We start from the raw sequence: 18,372 nt of genomic DNA on the forward strand, positions 1-18,372 counted from the left end.
TCTCTCAAATTATCCCACCCTCACCCTCTCCCACATAGCCCAAAATTCTGTTCTTTACATCGGTGTCTCTATTGCTGTCTTGTATATAGAGTCGTCATTATGGTCTTTCCAAATTATATATATATATATATATATATATATATATATATATATATGCATTAATATACTGAATTGGTGTTTCTCTTTCTGACTTACTTCACTCTGTAGAATAGGCTCCAGTTTCATCCACCTCATTAGAACTGCTGGGAGGTGGGTCATAGAGGATCCTGCTGTGATTTATGTCAGAGAGTGTTCTGCCTATGTTTCCCTCTAAGTTTTATAGTTTCTGGTCTTACATTTAGATCTTTAATCCATTTTGAGTTTATTTTTGTGTATGGTGTTAGAAAGTGTTCTAGTTTCAGTCCTTTACAGATGGTTGACCAGTTGTCCCAGCACCACTTGTTAAAGAGATTATCTTTTATCCATTGTATATTTTTGCCCCTTTTGTCAAAGATAAGGTGTTCATAGGTGCATGGATTTATCTCTGGGCTATTTTGTTCCATTGATTTATATTTCTGTCTGTGTGCCAGTACTATACTTTATTGGTGACTGTAGCTTTACAATATAGTCTGAAGTCAGGAAAGTTGATTCCTCCAGCTCCATTCTTCTTTCTCAAGATAGATTTGGCTATTCGAGGTCTTTTGTGTTTCCATACAAATTGTGAAATTATTTGTCCTAGTTCTGTGAAAAATACCATTGATAGCTTAATAGGGATTGCACTGAATCTATAGATTGCTTCGGGTAGTATACTCATTTTCACTATATTGATTCTTCCAATCCAAGAACGTGGTATATTTCTCCATCTATTTGTGTCATCTTTGATTTCTTTCATCAGTGTTTTATAGTTTTTATATATAGGTCTTTTGTTTCTTTAGGTAAATTTATTCCTAAGTATTTTATTATTTTTGTTGCAATGGTGAATAGGATTGTTTCCTTAATTTCTGTTTTTTCATTGTTAGTGTATAGGAATGCAAGCGATTTCTGTGTATTAATTTTATATCCTGCAACTTTACTATATTCATTGATTAGCTCTAGTAATTTTCTGGTGGTATCTTTAGGGTTTTCTATGTAGAGGATCATGTCATCTGCAAACCATGAGAGTTTTACTTCTTCTTTTCCAATCTGGATTCTTTTTATTCATTTTTCTTCTCTGATTGCTGTGGCTAGGACTTCCAAAACTATGTTGAATAGTATTGGTGAGAGTGGGCATCCTTGTCTTGTTCCTGATTTTAGAGGAAATGCTTTCAATGTTTTGCCATTGAGGATAATGTTTGCTGTGGGTTTGTCATATATGGTTTTTATTATGTTGAGGTATGTTCCTTCTATGTCTGCTTTCTGGAGGGTTTTTATCATAAATGGGTGTTGAATTTTGTCAAAGGCTTTCTCTGCATCTATTAAGATAATTATATGGTTTTTATCTTTCAATTTGTTAATATGGTGTATCACATTGATTGATTTGCAAATATTGAAGAATCCTTGCATCTCTGGGATAAAGCCCACTTGGTCATAATGTATGATCTTTTTAATATGTTGTTGGATTCTGTTTGCTAGAATTTTGTTGAGGATATTTGCATCTATGTTCATCAGTGATACTGGCCTATAGTTTTCTTTTTCGGTGGCATCTTTGTCTGGTTTTGATATTAGGGTGATGTTGGCCTCTTAGAATGAGTTTGGGAGTTTGCCTTCCTCTGCTATTTTCTGGAAGAGTTTGAGTAGGATAGGTGTTAGCTCTTCTATAAATTTTCAGTAGAATTCACCTGTGAAGCCATCTGGTCCTGGGCTTTTGTTTGTTGGCATATTTTTGATTACAATTTCGATTTCCATGCTTGTGATGGGTCTGTTAAAATTTTCTATTTCTTCCTGGTTCAATTTTTGAAGGTTATACTTTTATAAGAATTTGTCCATTTCTTCCAAGTTGTCCATTTTATTGGCATATAATTGCTCATAGTAGTATCTTATGATCTTTTGTATTTCTGTGTTGTTTGTTGTGATTTCTCCAGTTTCATTTCTAATTTTATTGATTTTATTCTTCTCCCTTTTTTTCTTGATGAGTCTGGCTAACAGTTTGTCTATTTTATTTATCTTCTCAAAGAACCAGCTTTTAGTTCTGTTGATTTTGTTATAGTCTCCTTCATTTCTTTTTCATTTATTTCTGTTCTGATCTTTATGATTTCTTTCCTAACTTTGGGGTTCTTCTGTTCTTCCTTTTTTTACTTGCTTTAGGTGTAAAGTTAGGTTGTTTATTTGATGTTTCTCTTGTTTCTTGAGGTAGGCTTGTATGGCTATGAACCTCCCTCTTAGCACTGCTTTTACTGAATCCCATAAGTTTTGGATTGTCGTGTTTTCATTTTCATTTGTTTCTATGCATATTTTGATTTTATTTTTATTTCTTCCATGATCTGTTGGTTATTCAGAAGCATTTGTTTAGCCTCCATATGTTTGTGTTTTTAGTAATTTTTTCCTGTAGTTGATATCTAATCTTACCACATTGTGATCAGAAAAGATGCTTGAAATGATTTCAATTTTAAAAAATTTACCAAGGCTAGATTTAGGGCCCAGGATGTGATCTATCCAGGGGAATGTTTCGTGTGCACTTAAGAAAAAGGTGAAATCCAGTGTTTTGGGGTGAAATGCCCTGTAGATATAAATTAGGTCTAACTGGTTCATTGTATCATTTAAAGCTTGTGTTTCCTTGCTAATTTTCTGTTTGGTTGATCTAGTCATAGTGTGAATGGGGTATTAAAGTCCCCCAATATTATTGTGTTACTGTTAATTTCCCCTTTCATACTTGTTAGCATTTGCCTTATGTATTGAGGTGCTCCTATGTTGGGTGCATACATATTTGTAATTATTATATCTTCTTCTTGGAGTGATCCTTTGATCATTATGTAGTGTCCTTCTTTGTCTCTTATCACGGTCTTTATTTCAAAGTCTATTTTATCTGATATGAGTATTGCCACTCCTCCTTTCTTTTGGTCTCCATTTGCATGAAATGTCTTTTTCCAGGCCCTCACTTTCAGTCTATGTCTGTCCCTAGGTTTGAGGTGGGTCTCTTGTAGACAGCATATATAGGGGTCTTGTTTTTGTATCCATTCGGCCAGTCTTTATGTTTTGGTTGAAGCATTTAACCCATTTACATTTAAGGTAATTATTGATAAATATGATCCCATCACCATTTGCATTGTTGTTTTGGGTTCATTTTTATAAACCTTTTCTGTGTTTCCTGTCTAGAGAAGATCTTTTAGCCTTTGTTGAAGAACTGGTTTGGTGGTGCTGATCTATTTCAAATGTTAATGACAATCCACTAAGTTGTCCATACTTGGAAAAACACAGGCCATGGAAATCTAGTTCTTTAGGAAGCAGATCTAGGGAACAGTGCCCTCCATAAATGTCTGATGAACTGGGGGATGAGACTAATTCTCTGCTCTCTCCTCTCTGGATTTCCCTGTTCAGGTTTTAGGAGCAGCCATTGTGAACCAGCCGCTCTCTATACATGTGGTATTTTCAAACCCCCTCTCGGAGCAGGTTGAAGACTGTGTGCTGACTGTGGAAGGAAGTGGTCTCTTCAGAAGACAGCAGAGAGTCCTGTGAGTGCTGGCAGTGCCCACTCTCCCTCCCATCTTATCCTCGTGGTGGAACTGTCCTTTGTTCTAGACATAGGAGAAGGGGAAGTCTGGCTTCTGAGTAGAAAGGGTCTCTGGGGTTATCATAATCCCATGGTTTTCTGACAGTCTGTTTTCTCTGCTGCAGCATTGGAGTCCTCAAACCCCATCACAGAGCCAGCCTCACTCTGGAGACTATCCCCTTCAAGAGTGGCCAAAGGCAAATCCAAGCGAATCTGAGGAGCAACAAGTTTAAGGACATCAAAGGTTACAGGAACGTCTATATAGACTTTGGGTTATAAATTCTGGGACAAGGAGCTGGATGTGTAGATGTTAGGCTTCAGGGAAAGAGCAAGTTCAAATGCAAGCTGTGGCATTCCCCACCCAAACAGAGGCTTCTCTTGGCTCTGACGTGAGCAGCAGAGGAGAAAATGGCAATGGATAGCCCCCTGGACCATTTGCATTGCTCACTGAGGACCCTGCTCAGGGCCCAGGGATTCCACAGTGTCCTATACAGAATTGTGAGACTGGCCATGCAGTCCAGAATTGCAGACTTGATTTAATGACTCCCAGATGTCCATAAAAGAAGAAGACTGGCTGAGCAGCTGTCCCTTTGTCATTGCAATGGCTGCTTCCTTAGTACCAATAAACTTCAGCTCTCATTCTCATCTTTGTGCCCAGACACCCATCATTTCCCCCACAGCAGCTCCATCTGGGAGTGAGTGTCCTCCTGTTTTACTGCTTGAGCCCATTCAACTCATTCAAGAAACATTTACCGAGGAGTTTGGGATGGATGTGTACACACTGCTATATTTAAAACAGATAACCAACAAGGTTGTACACGAACTCTGCTCAGTGTTCTGTGACAGCTTAGATAGGAGGGGAGTTTAGGGGAGAATGGATACATGTATATGTACGGCTGAGTCGCTTCACTGTTCACCTGAAACTATCACAACATTGTTAACTGGCTATACCCCAATATGAAATAAAAAGTTCAAAAACAAAACAAAAAAAAAGAGAGAGAGTAAAGAAACATTTACTGAGTGGCTGGTATGTGCCAGGCACCATTCTAAGTGTAAAAGTGCATGCAGGCTCAGTCACTCAGTTGTGTCCTACTCTTTGCGACTCTATGGACTGTAGAGGATGAGGCAGTAAATAAAGCAAAGTCCCTGCCCTCTGAAGCTTCCATCCTGGGGGTGGGGAGATAGACAATAAATATGTCAATAAAAAAAGCTTCTGCTGTACATCAAAATGCCTCAGCCATATGCATGCACATGAGTGAAAAGTGAAAGTGTTAGCTGCTCAGTCATGTCTGACTCTTTGCGACCCCATGAAAGGATGATGATGTCATCAAGGGGCAAGGAAGCTTGCCAAGAATGGATGACAAGCTCAGCTGGGGATGTGCTTGGTAAATTCAAAAAAATTGAAATCATCCCAGCCATCTTCTCTGACCACAATGCAGTAAGATTAGACCTCAATTACAGGAAAAAAACTATTAAAAATTCCAACATATGGAGGCTAAACAACACGCTTCTGAATAACCAACAAATCACAGAAGAAATCAAAAAAGAAATAAAATTATGCATAGAAACGAATGAAAATGAAAACACAACAACCCAAAACCTATGGGACACTGTAAAAGCAATACTAAGGGGAAGGTTCATAGCAATACAGGCGTACCTCAAGAAACAAGAAAAAAATCAAATAAATCAACTAACTCTACACCTAAAGCAACTAGAGAAGGAAGAAATGAAGAACCCCAGGGTCAGTAGAAGGAAAGAAATCTTAAAAATTAGGGCAGAAATAAATGCAAAAGAAACAAAAGAGACCATAGCAAAAATCAACAAAACTAAAAGCTGGTTTTTCGAGAAGATAAACAAAATTGACAAGCCATTAGCCAGACTCATCAAGAAACAAAGGGAGAAGAATCAGATCAACAAAATTAGAAATGAAAATGGAGAGATCACAACAGTCTCCACAGAAATACAAAGGATCATAAGAGACTACTACCAACAGCTATATGCCAATAAAATGGACAACTTGGAAGAAATGGACAAATTCTTAGAAAAGTATAACTTTCCAAAACTGAACCAGGAAGAAATAGAAGATCTTAACACACCCATCACAAGCACGGAAATCGAAACTGTAATCAGAAATCTTCCAGCAAACAAAAGCCCAGGACCAGACGGCTTCACAGCGGAATTCTACCAAAAATTTAGACAAGAGCTAACACCTATCCTACTCAAACTCTTCCAGAAAATTGCAGAAGATGGTAAACTTCCAAACTCATTCTATGAGGCCACCATCACCCTAATTCCAAAACCAGACAAAGATGTCACAAAAAAGGAAAACTACAGGCCAATATCACTGATGAACATAGATGCAAAAATCCTCAATAAAATTCTAGCAAACAGAATCCAACATCATATTAAAAAGATCATACATCATGACCAAGTGGGCTTTATCCCAGGAATGCAAGGTTTTTTTAACATCCGCAAATCAATCAATGTAATACACCACATTAACAAATTGAAAGAAAAAAACCATATGGTTATCTCAATAGATGCAGAAAAAGCCTTTGACAAAATTCAGCATCCATTTATGATAAAAACCCTCCAGAAAGCAGGAATAGAAGGAACATATCTCAACATAATAAAAGCTATATATAGCAAACATTATCCTCAATGGTGAAAAATTGAAAGCATTGCCCCTAAAGTCAGGAACAAGGCAAGGATGCCCACTTTCACCACTACTATTCAACATAGTTTTGGAAGTTTTGGCCACAGCAATCAGAGCTGAAAAAGAAACAAAAGGAATACGGATAGGAAAAGAAGAAGTAAAACTCTCACTGTTTGCAGATGACATGATCCTCTACATAGAAAACCCTAAAGACTCTACTAGAAAATTACTAGAGTTAATCAATGAATATAGTAAAGTTGCAGGATATAAAATTAACACACAGAAATCCCTTGCATTCCTATACTCCAATAATGAGAAAACAGAAAGAGAAATTAAGGAAACAATACCATTCACCACTGCAACAAAAAGAATAAAATACTTAGGAATATATCTACCTAAAGAAACAAAAGACTTATATATAGAAAACTATAAAACACTGATGAAAGAAATCAAAGAGGACACAAACAGATGGAGAAATATACCGTGTTCATGGATTGGAAGAATTAATATAGTGAAAATGAGTATACTACCCAAAGCAATCTATAGATTCAATGCAATCCCTATCAAGCTACCAATGGTATTTTTCACAGAACTAGAACAAATCATCTCACAATTTGTATGGAAATATAAGAAACCTCGAATAGCCAAAGCAATCTTGAGAAAGAAGAATGGAACTGGAGGAATCAACCTGCCTGACTTCAGGCTCTACTACAAAGCCACAGTCATCAAGACAGTATGGTACTGGCACAAAGATAGAAATATAGATCAATGGAACAAAATAGAAAGCCCAGAGATAAACCCACGCGCATATGGACACCTTATCTTCGACAAAGGAGGCAAGAATATACAATGGAGAAAAGACAATCTCTTTAACAAGTGGTGCTGGGAAAACTGGTCAACCACTTGTAAAAGAATGAAACTAGAACACTTCCTAACACCATACACAAAAATAAACTCAAAATGGATTAAAGATCTAAACGTAAGACCAGAAACTATAAAACTCCTAGAGGAAAACATAGGCAAAACACTCTCCGACATAAATCACAGCAGGATCCTCCATGACCCACCTCCCAGAATATTGGAAATAAAAGCAAAAATAAACAAACGGGACCTAATTAAAATTAAAAGCTTTTGCACAACAAAGGAAACTATAAGCAAGGTGAAAAGACAGCCTTCAGAATGGGAGAAAATAATAGCAAACGAAGCAACAGACAAACAATTAATCTCAAAAATATACAAGCAACTTCTGCAGCTGAATTCCAGAAAAATAAACGACCCAATCAAAAAATGGGCCAAAGAACTAAACAGACATTTCTCCAAAGAAGAAATACAGATGGCTAACAAACACATGAAAAGATGCTCAACATCACTCATTATTAGAGAAATGCAAATCAAAACCACAATGAGGTATCATTTCACACCAGTCAGAATGGCTGCTATCCAAAAGTCTACAAGCAATAAATGCTGGAGAGGGTGTGGAGAAAAGGGAACCCTCTTACACTGTTAGTGGGAATGCAAACTAGTACAGCCACTATGGAGAACAGTGTGGAGATTCCTTAAAAAACTGGGAATAGAACTGCCATATGACCCAGCAATCCCACTGCTGGGCATACACACCGAGGAAACCAGAATTGAAAGAGACGCATGTACCCCAATGTTCATCGCAGCACTGTTTACAATAGCCAGGACATGGAAGCAACCTAGATGTCCATCAGCAGACGAATGGATAAGGAAGCTGTGGTACATATACACAATGGAATATTACTCAGCCATTAAAAAAAATACATTTGAATCGGTTCTACTGAGATGGATGAAACTGGAGCCCATTATACAGAGTGAAGTAAGCCAGAAAGAAAAACACCAATACAGTATACTAATGCATATATATGGAATTTGAAAGATGGTAACGATAACCCTATATGCGAGACAGAATAAAGAGACACAGATGCATAGAACAACTTTATGGACTCTGAGGGAGAAGGTGAGGGTGGGACGTTCTGGGAGAATAGCATTGAAACATGTATATTATCATATGTGAAACAGAACACCATTCCATGTTCGATGCATGAGACAAGGGCTCAGGGCCGGGGCAATGGGATGACCCAGAGGGATGGGATGGGGAGGGAGGTGGGTGGGGGGTCCAGGAAGGGGAACACATGTAAACCCATGGCTGATTCATGTCAATGTATGGCAAAAACTATTACAATATTGTAAAGTAATTAGCCCCCAACTAAAATAAACAAATTTATAAAAAAAAAAAAAAAAAAGAAAGCATTCAAGCTCAACAACAGCTTTACCTTAATATTAATACCAGTAACAAGCAAATCAACTCCTAGATTCATACTGGACTAATCTATTGACCAAGAGAGATAATAATATGAGTAACAAGAAGTATTTTTCCTTGCATAAGTTTACATCAGTAACTAATAAAATACTGATAATAGTATATAAATATAACTCAACATTAAATTAAAAAAAAAAAAGAAGGCACTTACGTATGGTCTATAAGTCATGATTGAGTTAGGAAAACAAAAACCTTTGGAGATGTCTCTGCTGCTGCTGCTGCTTAGTTGCTTCAGTTGTGTCCAACTCTGTGTGACCCTATGACTGCAGCCTGCCAGGCTCCTCTCTTCATGAGGATTCTTGTGGCAAGAGTACTAGAGTGGGTTGCCATGCCCTCCTCCAGGGGATCTTCCCCAACCAGGGATCGAACCCGGGTCTCCTGCATTACGGGCAGATTCTTTACCCAAGACATCTTGTAGATGTCTCTACATGCTACTATCTTTATATCTTAGAAAAAAGTCTGGGAAATCTCTCACTTGGCCATTCTTTGGATCCCTTCCCAAATCACATCTAAGAAGTCCCTCAATCTTAACTGTTCCAACCCCTTGGGTAAAAGTCCACTGGTGCGTTGTGGTCGTGAATGGCTGAGTTCTGGAGAGAAAGTCAGCAAATAATACAGTGAGGTAGATTTTGGGTAGGGAGTGAAATACTCTCAGACTTTTCTATTGGTTGCTGCTGGCGTTTATGGTCCTACTGAGCACAAAGCAACTTCGATCATTGTTTCCCCTGGCACACGCCAGCTTTCTCACAGCAATGCAGGAAGTTCTGTGTGGAGAAAGGCATGATGCACTTGTCCTCTAGGCACTGGCTACGTGACTGAAGCAGCTGCTTAGGGCATATATTAAATGCACGCATTAAATCAAAAAGTTAAATACTCCTATTATATATGAACAAAAGGGTAAGTGCAGTTAATCAGAGGGAGAGGAAAAGGTGTGGTGGGAATTGCAGAGTAGGTTGATAGTCCTCTTAAAGAGAGGGCTGAGAACCAGGAGGATTCTGGCAGCATGGAGCTGGAGGTAGCCCATAATTATTTCATTCTATAATTATAATCTGACAGTCATGAAAAATGGTTTAAGGAAAACATCATGGAGGGGAGCATCCTACAGAGGCAGTGACCCCTGAAGGACTTGGAGTATTTCTGCTACTGCACTCTCAGACTCTTTCACAAATCCTGATTTTAACACCATATTCATTTACTCTTTTCATCAGCAAGTATCCACTGAGTTTCTAATAGGGGCCAGGCCCTGAGTTAGGCACCTAGGACAAAAGAAGGACAAAGAACTGCCCTTGTGGAGTTCAAATTAAGCATGTTGAGAATGAAAAATAAACAGGAGTGGACTTCCCTGGCAGTCCAATGGTCAAGATCTCACCTTCCAATGCAGGGGTGTGGGTTTGATCCCTGGTCAGGAAGCTAAGATCCCACATACCTCAGCCAAAAAAAAAAAAAAAACACCAAACATAAAAAACAGAAAGAATAAGTAACAAGTTCACTTAAAGAAGACTTAAATTTAGTAAGCAGAGGATTATAATACAGTGCGGTGAGAATCACCATAAGGGTGAGTATAGGGTGTTGTGGGAGCATAGGAGGGGCAAATAGTCCAGTCTTGGGATTGTGGATCAAGGAAGACTTCCTGGAGGGAGTGGCATTTAAGTTGAGCACTAAAGGCCAGGAGTTAGCCAAACAGGGGCTTCCTGGTAGCTCAGCTGGTAAAGAATCCGCCTGCAATGCAGGAGACCCCAGTTTGATCCCTGGGTTGGGAAGATCCCCTGGAGAAGAGATCGGCTACCCACTCCAGTATTCTTCCCTGGAGAATTCCATGGACAGAGGAGCCTGTTAATTATAGTAGAGGCCTGTGCATAGCATATTCCCTACACACTATCTTACAGTAAATACAAACATTAACTCAAATGGTTAAAGACTTGAACGTAAGACCTGAAACCATATAACTTCTAGAAGAAAACAAGCAGTAAGCTCCTTGGCACTGGTCTTGACAATGATTTTTTTTGGATTTGACACCAAAAGAAAAGGCAACAAAAGGAAAAATAAACAAGTGGGACTATATCAAACTAAAAAGCTTTTGCACAGCAAAGAAAACCATCAAGAAAATGAAAAAGCAACCTACAGAATGGGAGAAAATACTTATAAATCATATACCTGATAAAGGGTCAATTTCCAAAATATAGGAAGAACTCAGCTCAATAGTGAAAGAATATGATTTTTAAATCAGCAGAAAAACTGAATAGACATTTTTCTAAAGAAGATATAGAAATGGCTGATAAATATTGGAAAAAAGTACTCAACATCACTAATCCTTAGAGAAATGAAAATTTAGACCACAGTGAGCTATCACCCCACTTATGTTAGAAAGACTGTCATGGGACTTCCCTGGTGGTCCAGTGGTTAAGACTGTGTGCTTCCACTGCAGAAGGCACAAGTTCAATCCCTGGCTGGGGAATTAAGATCCCACAAGCCGCATAGTGCAGCCAAAAAAAGAAAAGAATGAATGATTGTTGTAAAAAAGATAAGAGATAACAAGTGTCGTGGAGAAGGAAAGGGCAACCCACTCCAGTATTCTTGGCTGGAGAATTCCATAGACAGAGGAGCCTGGTGGGTTACGGTCCATGGGGTCGCAAGAGTTGGATGTGATTGAGCAACTAACACAACATACTAACAAGTGTTGACAAGGATGTGGAGAAAGGAGAACCCTTGTCCACTCTTGGTGGGAATGTAAATTGGTACAGCCACTATAGAAAACTGGAGTTTTCTCAAAAATTTAAAATTAGAGAACTAGGATATGATCCAGCAATTATACTGTTGGGTATTTAACCAAATAAAAAAGAAAACAGATATTTGTACCCCCATGTTCACTGCAGTATTATTTACAACAGCCAAGGCATGAAAAGAATGTTTAAGTGTCCACTAATGGATGAACCGATAAAGAAAATGTTGTGTGTGTGTATACACACACACACACACACACACAATGGAATATTATTCAGCTGTGAAAGAGAAGGATATCTTGCCATTTGCAAAATGGGTGGAGCTGAAGGGCATTATGCCAAGTGAAATGTCAGACAGAGAAAGACAAACAATTCTCAAAAGACAAAAAGACAAAGAAGTCTCACAATTAATAGTGAAATTTTAAAAATTTAAACTCATAGACACACAGAACAGGTTGGTGGTTGCCAGAGGTATGGGTCAGGTTTGGGCAAATGGAAGAAGGTGGTCAAAAGGTATAAACTTTCAGTTATAAAATAAAGACATCCTGTACAACATGATGACTACAGTTAAAAATACTGAGTTGTATATTTAAAAGTTAAGAAGGTAGATCTTACAAGTTCTCATTGCAAGAAAAACAAAATTGTTTCTATCTGTCTTAATGGATGTTAACTAGACATAGTGTGTTGATCATTTTGCAATACATACAAATTCAAATCATTATGTTGTATACTTGAAATACAATTTTGTTGTTGTTCAGTTGCCCATTCGTATCTGACTCTTTGAGACCCCGTGGACTGCAGCATGCCAGGCCTCTCTGTCCCTCACCATCTCCCGAAGTTTGCCCAAGTTCATGTCCATGGCATTGGTAATGCCATCCAGCCATCTCAACCTTTGATGCCCTCTTCTTCTGCCCTCAATCTTTTATATAATAATATAACATTATGTTCGGAGAAGGCAATGGCACCCCACTCCAGTACTCTTGCCTGGAAAATCCCATGGACGGAGGAGCCTGGTAGGCTTCAGTCCATGGGGTTGCGAAGAGTCGGACACGACTGAGCGACTTCACTTTCACTTTTCACTTTCATGTATTGGAGAAGGAAATGGCAACCCACTCCAGTGTTCTTGCCTGGAGAATCCCAGGGACGGAGGAGCCCAGTAGGCTGCCATCTCTGGGGTCGCACAGAGTCGGACACGACTGAAGCGACTTAGCAGCAGCAGCAGCATAACCTTATGTTAATTATATCTCAGTTTAAAAAACAATTTAAGCCTTTGAGCCAAAGTGTGTTCTTCCCATGGCCAACATAATTGAGTTCATGACCTGCCCATTTTGGCCCACTGGAGATCTCCTCTGAAATGTTACCCCCAAACTCCCTATTGTGTTAGCCAACACTTTGTCAATCTGTATTGCACTCTTTAGCTCTCTTTGCCCAGTTCTACTTCCTTCTCCCTTTTTCTTTCACAAATGTCTGATCTGCATCAAAGCCTGACAATTTTCCAGGCCCATTTCTTTTTCCTCCCCCTTAAACTTTCACAGGCTTTATCTTCCAGTAAGTCTCTTGTACTCCATCTTACCATCAGCTTCCTGCAAGACTCGAACTGATACAGCGTCATAACACTTACTACAATTTGTAATGGTATGTTTATGTGTTTGTAATGTTGTCTCTATCACATAACAATCTCCTTGGCAGTCTTTTCTTCTGAAGGGTCCTTATGTAAGAAGCCTGGATAACCTCTCTGTTGACTCAATCCTCATCCCTCCTTTCAGTCCACAGGACAGTAGTAGTTGCATAGTTGTGTCTTACATTGGGAACACAGTTGAGAGAGAGGAGACTAAAATCCTAATTCAGGGCTACATCTTCCAAATGTAAGATTTATCAACTTTGGCACTATTGACATTTTAGATTTAAGAATTCTTTGTAGTGGAAGAGCTGTCCTATGCACTACAGGATGTTTAGTAGCATCTGCCCTCTACTCACTAGTTGCCAGTATCACCCTTCTAAGTTATGACATTTATATTTCCAGACATTACCAAATATCCCTTGGAGTGCAAAATCATCCCTGGCCTTGATGAAAGAGCGTCTTTTTTCTAATTCTTCTCAAAATGCTATTTGGTCAATTAGCATACAACTGGACCATAGTATATTACCATGGTTCTGAGAGTATTCTTCCAGGCTAAGCAGATACAGATCTCTTGACTGCAACTCTCACACATGAGAATTCCATCCTCTCTTGCTATGTCTGTGTTTTAGACCCTAAGTGGGTCTGTACCTGTTCCCAGTGTTACAGATTGAGGACAGATTATCCCAGGTGCCTGGCTCTGACCATTTGTGTTTGCTCTGCCTACCCTTGCAAACACAAACTTAAGAGGATCCATCCAAGGCAGCATGTTGATGCTCCATTGGACAGATTAAGGTTGTCCCTTGGCCTATATACCTTCTCACTGCATTTTTATCCACAAAGTGTTATTCAGACTTCCTTGGAAAATTATTAGTCACTCTTATGTAAATTCTTGTTGCTGTTCACCCTGGAGCATGCTAGATCCTACTTATTTCTCAAACAGAAGTGGCTAATTTAAAAAATTAAAGTCTGTAATTCTGAGTGTCTGCCCTTAATATTTAAAGGTTCCTGTTTTAGCTGAAAGTGTAAGCCGTGGTTACCTTCATCATCAGGAACAGAAACCTTTCATGCCTCTATTTCAGATGTTTTTAAGTATGAATGTCCGTCCTTTCAAAGTCCCTCTATCCCACAAAGTGTATTTCATAGATTTCACTAAACATATATTTCAAGTTTGGTTTGCTTGCTAAGTCCCTTCAGTTGTGTCCAACTCTTTGATACGTCATGGACTGTACCACCAAGCTCCTCTGTCCACGCAATTTTCCAGCCAAGAATACTGGAGTGGACTGCCATGTCCTCCTCCAAGGGATCTTCCCAACCCAGAGATTGAACCCACATCTCTTACATCTCCTGAATTGGCAGGCGGGTTCTTTACCACTAGCGCCACCCAGTTTTTCCCATAAATTTGGTGCAAATCCATGTCCAGCTATTTTCTCATTATGCTGCACAATCATAAATTTCTATGCAGACCTGCTTCTCTCCTCCCACTCCCAACTGGTTTCTTTTCCTTACTTGCATTCATTCAATGTTTTAAAAGTGTATTTTAGATTCTGAATATTCGATGAGCACAAGATTTATGGATATATGATTCAGAGGAGGGAATCTCAAACGTCACTTGAAAAAATTAACCCATAACAACTATTTCCGTCCAGTGTTAGGAACAAATGCGATACATGATCCTTAGGATGCTGAGAATTTTCTTGGATGAGGCAAAAAATAAACTCTCCTGTCCTAAATGTTGACTTGGTGGGGAGGGGGGCGGAGTCCATGAAGAGAACACGCAGGAAGGGAGCTGGAACGGATTTAAGGCTGAAAACTCTAGTTACTCCTCTGGCTCCTCCTTCTCCAAGACTGAAACAAGGCATTCTACACAAAGTTTCCAGCCCGCAACGCGTCGTGTCGGGCGCTAAGCCAAAGGCAGCACAGTACACTGGGAGAAGTCTAAGGCAGGGCTAAGTCTGAACGCGACTGTAACAAACTGCAACGCAACCCAGTAGTCAAGATGAATGCTCTTAGGGTTCGAGATTATTAGGTTAAAAAAGTATAACTACTGCAAGTATAACTTTGCATTTAGTCCACTATCCCCTCAAGAACAAAACGTTCCTTCTCGGCCTCAAATATCTGACGGCCAGAGAAAACTTAAAAGCTCTCTTAAACATATTCAGCAAGCGAAATCCTCACACTCTGAAGCAACAAATAACCAAAAGCTATAACCGTTTTCACCCAGAGTAAGAGGGTAACCGAGAAGAACCAAACTTCAGATGCGCAGTAGCGCGTCTGACGTAGGCCTTCCTGCCGCAGAGCATTTCGGGAAGAGCCGCGAAAGGCAAAGCTGGCGCTCCTCTGAAGAAGAAACCAAGTCCAAGGACGACTAGAGGTGCCTGCCCAGTACCTGTCGCAGCTTGGGGTTACCCAGTTTTTGTGGAAACAGCAGTGCCCACGCGGAGCGGGAAGCGCCCCCAGGCTTCCGGAGTCCCAGTGAGACGCACGGTGACGCAATTCCTGAGCGCGCCAATCCCAGGCTGGCTGGGAGGGCGGGCTCTTCAAATTTGAATTCCCTAATAGTTCTCGTGTTAGGGAACCTCACGGAGAAGGTGAGTTTCACCTGGGGCTCGGCCGCTGAGGGGTGGGGCCGACTTGGGCCAGAGGCGCGATCTTAGGGCGCCCAGGTTCCCCGCTGCCCCGAAGCCGAGACCAGACTGCTGCCGTCTCGCCCGGCCAGGCTCTTCACCCAAGGTACGGCCTCCCCGACCCTCTACCTTAGCTTCTGCCTCCGGTTCTTCTGGCGCCGCGAGTCCCAGCGCTTCAGCTTTCTGGGCTCTCGCGGACTTTTGTACGTTTCTGTCTTTGGCTGCGGTATCAGGACCACTCGTTCATTCGGTGTGTATTTGTTGCGTGTCTACTGTATTTATCAAGAGAGCAGACCTCTTTCCCTCTGATTTTGTTTCAGTGATGAGCGCTCTAGGCTTTTGTTCTAAAATCACGTCTAGGAAAAAAAAATTAGATTACCAAGTAGAAATATTCTGTGCGTCACTGCCCGATTCTTCACCTGGGAACCCAGGATCCACAGAGCTAAAGAAACAATTTATCCATCTAGCTTGTGTTTTCTTCTGATTAAATTACATATTGCAAACATTTTCAGATGTAAATAAAATTATTTAGGAAACGGGAGGCCCCGTCATCCCTCTCTAAAAAGATAAGTGCTACTTACAATTTTTACAGTATCTTAATCAGATTTTTTTCCCCTTTGCGTGTACTCCTGTATTTTTTTTTAACAGAAATTCAGTTGTACGTCCTGTTCTGCTGCTTTTTAAATTAGTATATTCCAGCTACTTTCTATGTCAGAGTGTGTATGTGTGTGTCTGTATGTATATCTTTTTATTGAATACACAAAATTCAGTTATATGGATGACAAAAGCAGAATTTTGTCCCATATTGATAGACGTCTAGGTTGTTTCTAGTTAGCCCGGTGCTTCAGTGAACAGCAGAATTTTGGTAGCCATCTAGATTGTTTCTACTTAGTTTAGTACTTCCGTGAACAGCCTTGTATAGGGCCTGTTTAAGAACTTAGACTTTGAAATCAGATAGACTGGGGTCCTGCTCTTAATTGTCAGTGGGACCTTGGACTGGTTATTTAACCACTTTATGCCTTAGTTTTCTCATCTGCAAAATGGGGATAATAACAGTACTTAACTCTTATGAATTGCTGTAAGATTAAGTAGTGTCTGACATAGATGCAGTAGATGTTGAATATTATTACCCCATATGTATTTGCATTCTTATGTAGATGTTTCTGTAAGGAAAATTTTAAGTGGAATTTATTGATCAATGGCATGCACACCTATATTTTGAAATTAACCTTTACCAATCTGATAAACATAAGAAGTCTTACTGTTTTAATTTGCATCTCTTCATTTATTAGTAAAATAGAGTGTCATTTTGACTCATTCATGGGCCATTTGTATTCTATTAAATGCCTTTCATGTCCTTTGGCCATTTTTTATGTTGACCATTTCTTAAATTGATTCATTTGATTTCTTTGAATGTTATCTATTGGGTTGGCCAAAAAGTTCCTTTGGTTTCTAAGTATAAATGAAAGACCTTTTTCATTTTCACCAAGAATTTTATTGAATAGCATATTCACCATTTTATTCCACTACCTTCTGCCATTTTTCAGGCAACTTCATAATTCCATCTTTCCAAAACTTTTTATCTTTTTGAGCAAAGAACTCTTCCATGTGCCATTTATAGTCCTCCAGGAGACTGAAATTTTTTTCATTAAGAGAATTTTGTAAAGACTGGAATAAATGGGAATCTGAAAATGCAATGTCTGGTGAATATGGCAGATGAATCAGAACTTCCCAGACAAGCTGTTAACAGTTTTTGCCTGGCCATCAAAGAAACATGGAGGCTTGTGTTACCCTGATGGAAGATTATGTGTTTTCTGTTGACTAATTCCTGATGCTTTTCGTTGAGTGCTGCTTTCAGTTGGTCTAATTGGGAGCAGTTCTTTGAGCTCATAATAGGGGACTCCTTTCCAATCCCACCACATACACATCACCTTTGGACAAAGACTAGCCTTTGGTATAGTTGGTGGTGGTTCATTTCACTTGCCCCATGATCTCCTCCATTCCACATTATTGTACAGTATTCACTTTTCATCACACGTCACAATTTGTTTTAAAAATGGAATGTTTTTGTTACATTTCAGCAGAGAATCAACATGTAGAAATACAGTCAAGAAGTGTTTTTTTGCTTAACTTATGTGGAACCCAAACATTAAGGGGATTAACATAACCAAACTGGTGCAAAAGATTTTCAGTGCTTGATTTGGGTATTTTGAGTATGTCGGCTATCTCCCACATGGCATAATGTTGATTGTTCTCAATTAATCTCTCAATTTGATTGCTATCAACTTCAGATGGTTATTGCACCAGGGGGCATTGTCCAGCAAGAAATCTCCAGCGCAAAATTTTGCAAACCACTTTTGACAGGGTTGATGTTTGATCAGTCACAGTAGCTTCTCCATACACTGCACAAATCTTTTTTTTTTTTGCATTTCAGTTGTGTTTCCACCTTTCTTGAAATAATAAAGCATAATATGCCAAAAATGTGACCTTTTTCTTCCATTTTTAATATTAAAATGTCTACACAAAAGTTCACTAATCTTTTTTTTTTTTTTAATGCATTGTGAATGACAGCTGTCACAATACAGTCCGACAGAACTATTTTGAATGAAGTTAAAGACCAATTAGCTCTACTAGAACCACCTTAGGAGAAAAACCAAATTCTTTGGCCAACTCAATATATTATGTGCTGCACTTTTTTCCAAGTATATCATTTGTCAGTTAACTTACTATTCCTCTCATTTTT

The 18,372-nt window shown here is 39.3% G+C and overlaps 2 protein-coding genes and 1 long non-coding RNA gene across 6 annotated transcripts in view; 2 read left to right on the top strand and 1 right to left on the bottom strand.

The window, feature by feature from the left end:
* TGM5 (transglutaminase 5) overlaps positions 1-4,309 on the top strand; it is a 30,910-nt gene extending 26,601 nt beyond the window's left edge. The window contains exons 11-12 of the mRNA XM_081548469.1: positions 3,493-3,626; positions 3,790-4,309. Of these exons, the coding sequence (XP_081404595.1) occupies positions 3,493-3,626; positions 3,790-3,943 (288 nt within the window). The 3' untranslated portion in view covers positions 3,944-4,309. The remainder of the gene's footprint in view (positions 1-3,492; positions 3,627-3,789) is intronic.
* Positions 1-15,494, bottom strand: part of LOC145529015 (uncharacterized) — a 67,631-nt gene extending 52,137 nt beyond the window's left edge. The window contains exon 1 of the long non-coding RNA XR_014070833.1: positions 15,392-15,494. This is a non-coding gene — a long non-coding RNA (uncharacterized LOC145529015). The remainder of the gene's footprint in view (positions 1-15,391) is intronic.
* The window catches only part of MIS18BP1 (MIS18 binding protein 1), a 48,627-nt gene continuing 45,548 nt past the window's right edge, over positions 15,294-18,372 (top strand). For 2 of the 4 annotated variants that reach the window (XM_081548457.1, XM_081548460.1), the window contains exon 1: positions 15,294-15,593. The gene's annotated coding sequence lies outside the window, so the exon portion shown is untranslated. Of the gene's footprint in view, positions 15,880-18,372 lie in introns of all 4 variants that reach the window. The other 2 variants (XM_081548459.1, XM_081548458.1) reach the window with 2 other exon arrangements.

Source organism: Giraffa tippelskirchi, chromosome 12 (genome assembly GCF_054371585.1).
Source record: "Giraffa tippelskirchi isolate mGirTip1 chromosome 12, T2T-mGirTip1v1.2.pri, whole genome shotgun sequence".
Taxonomy (NCBI): Eukaryota; Metazoa; Chordata; class Mammalia; order Artiodactyla; family Giraffidae; genus Giraffa; species Giraffa tippelskirchi.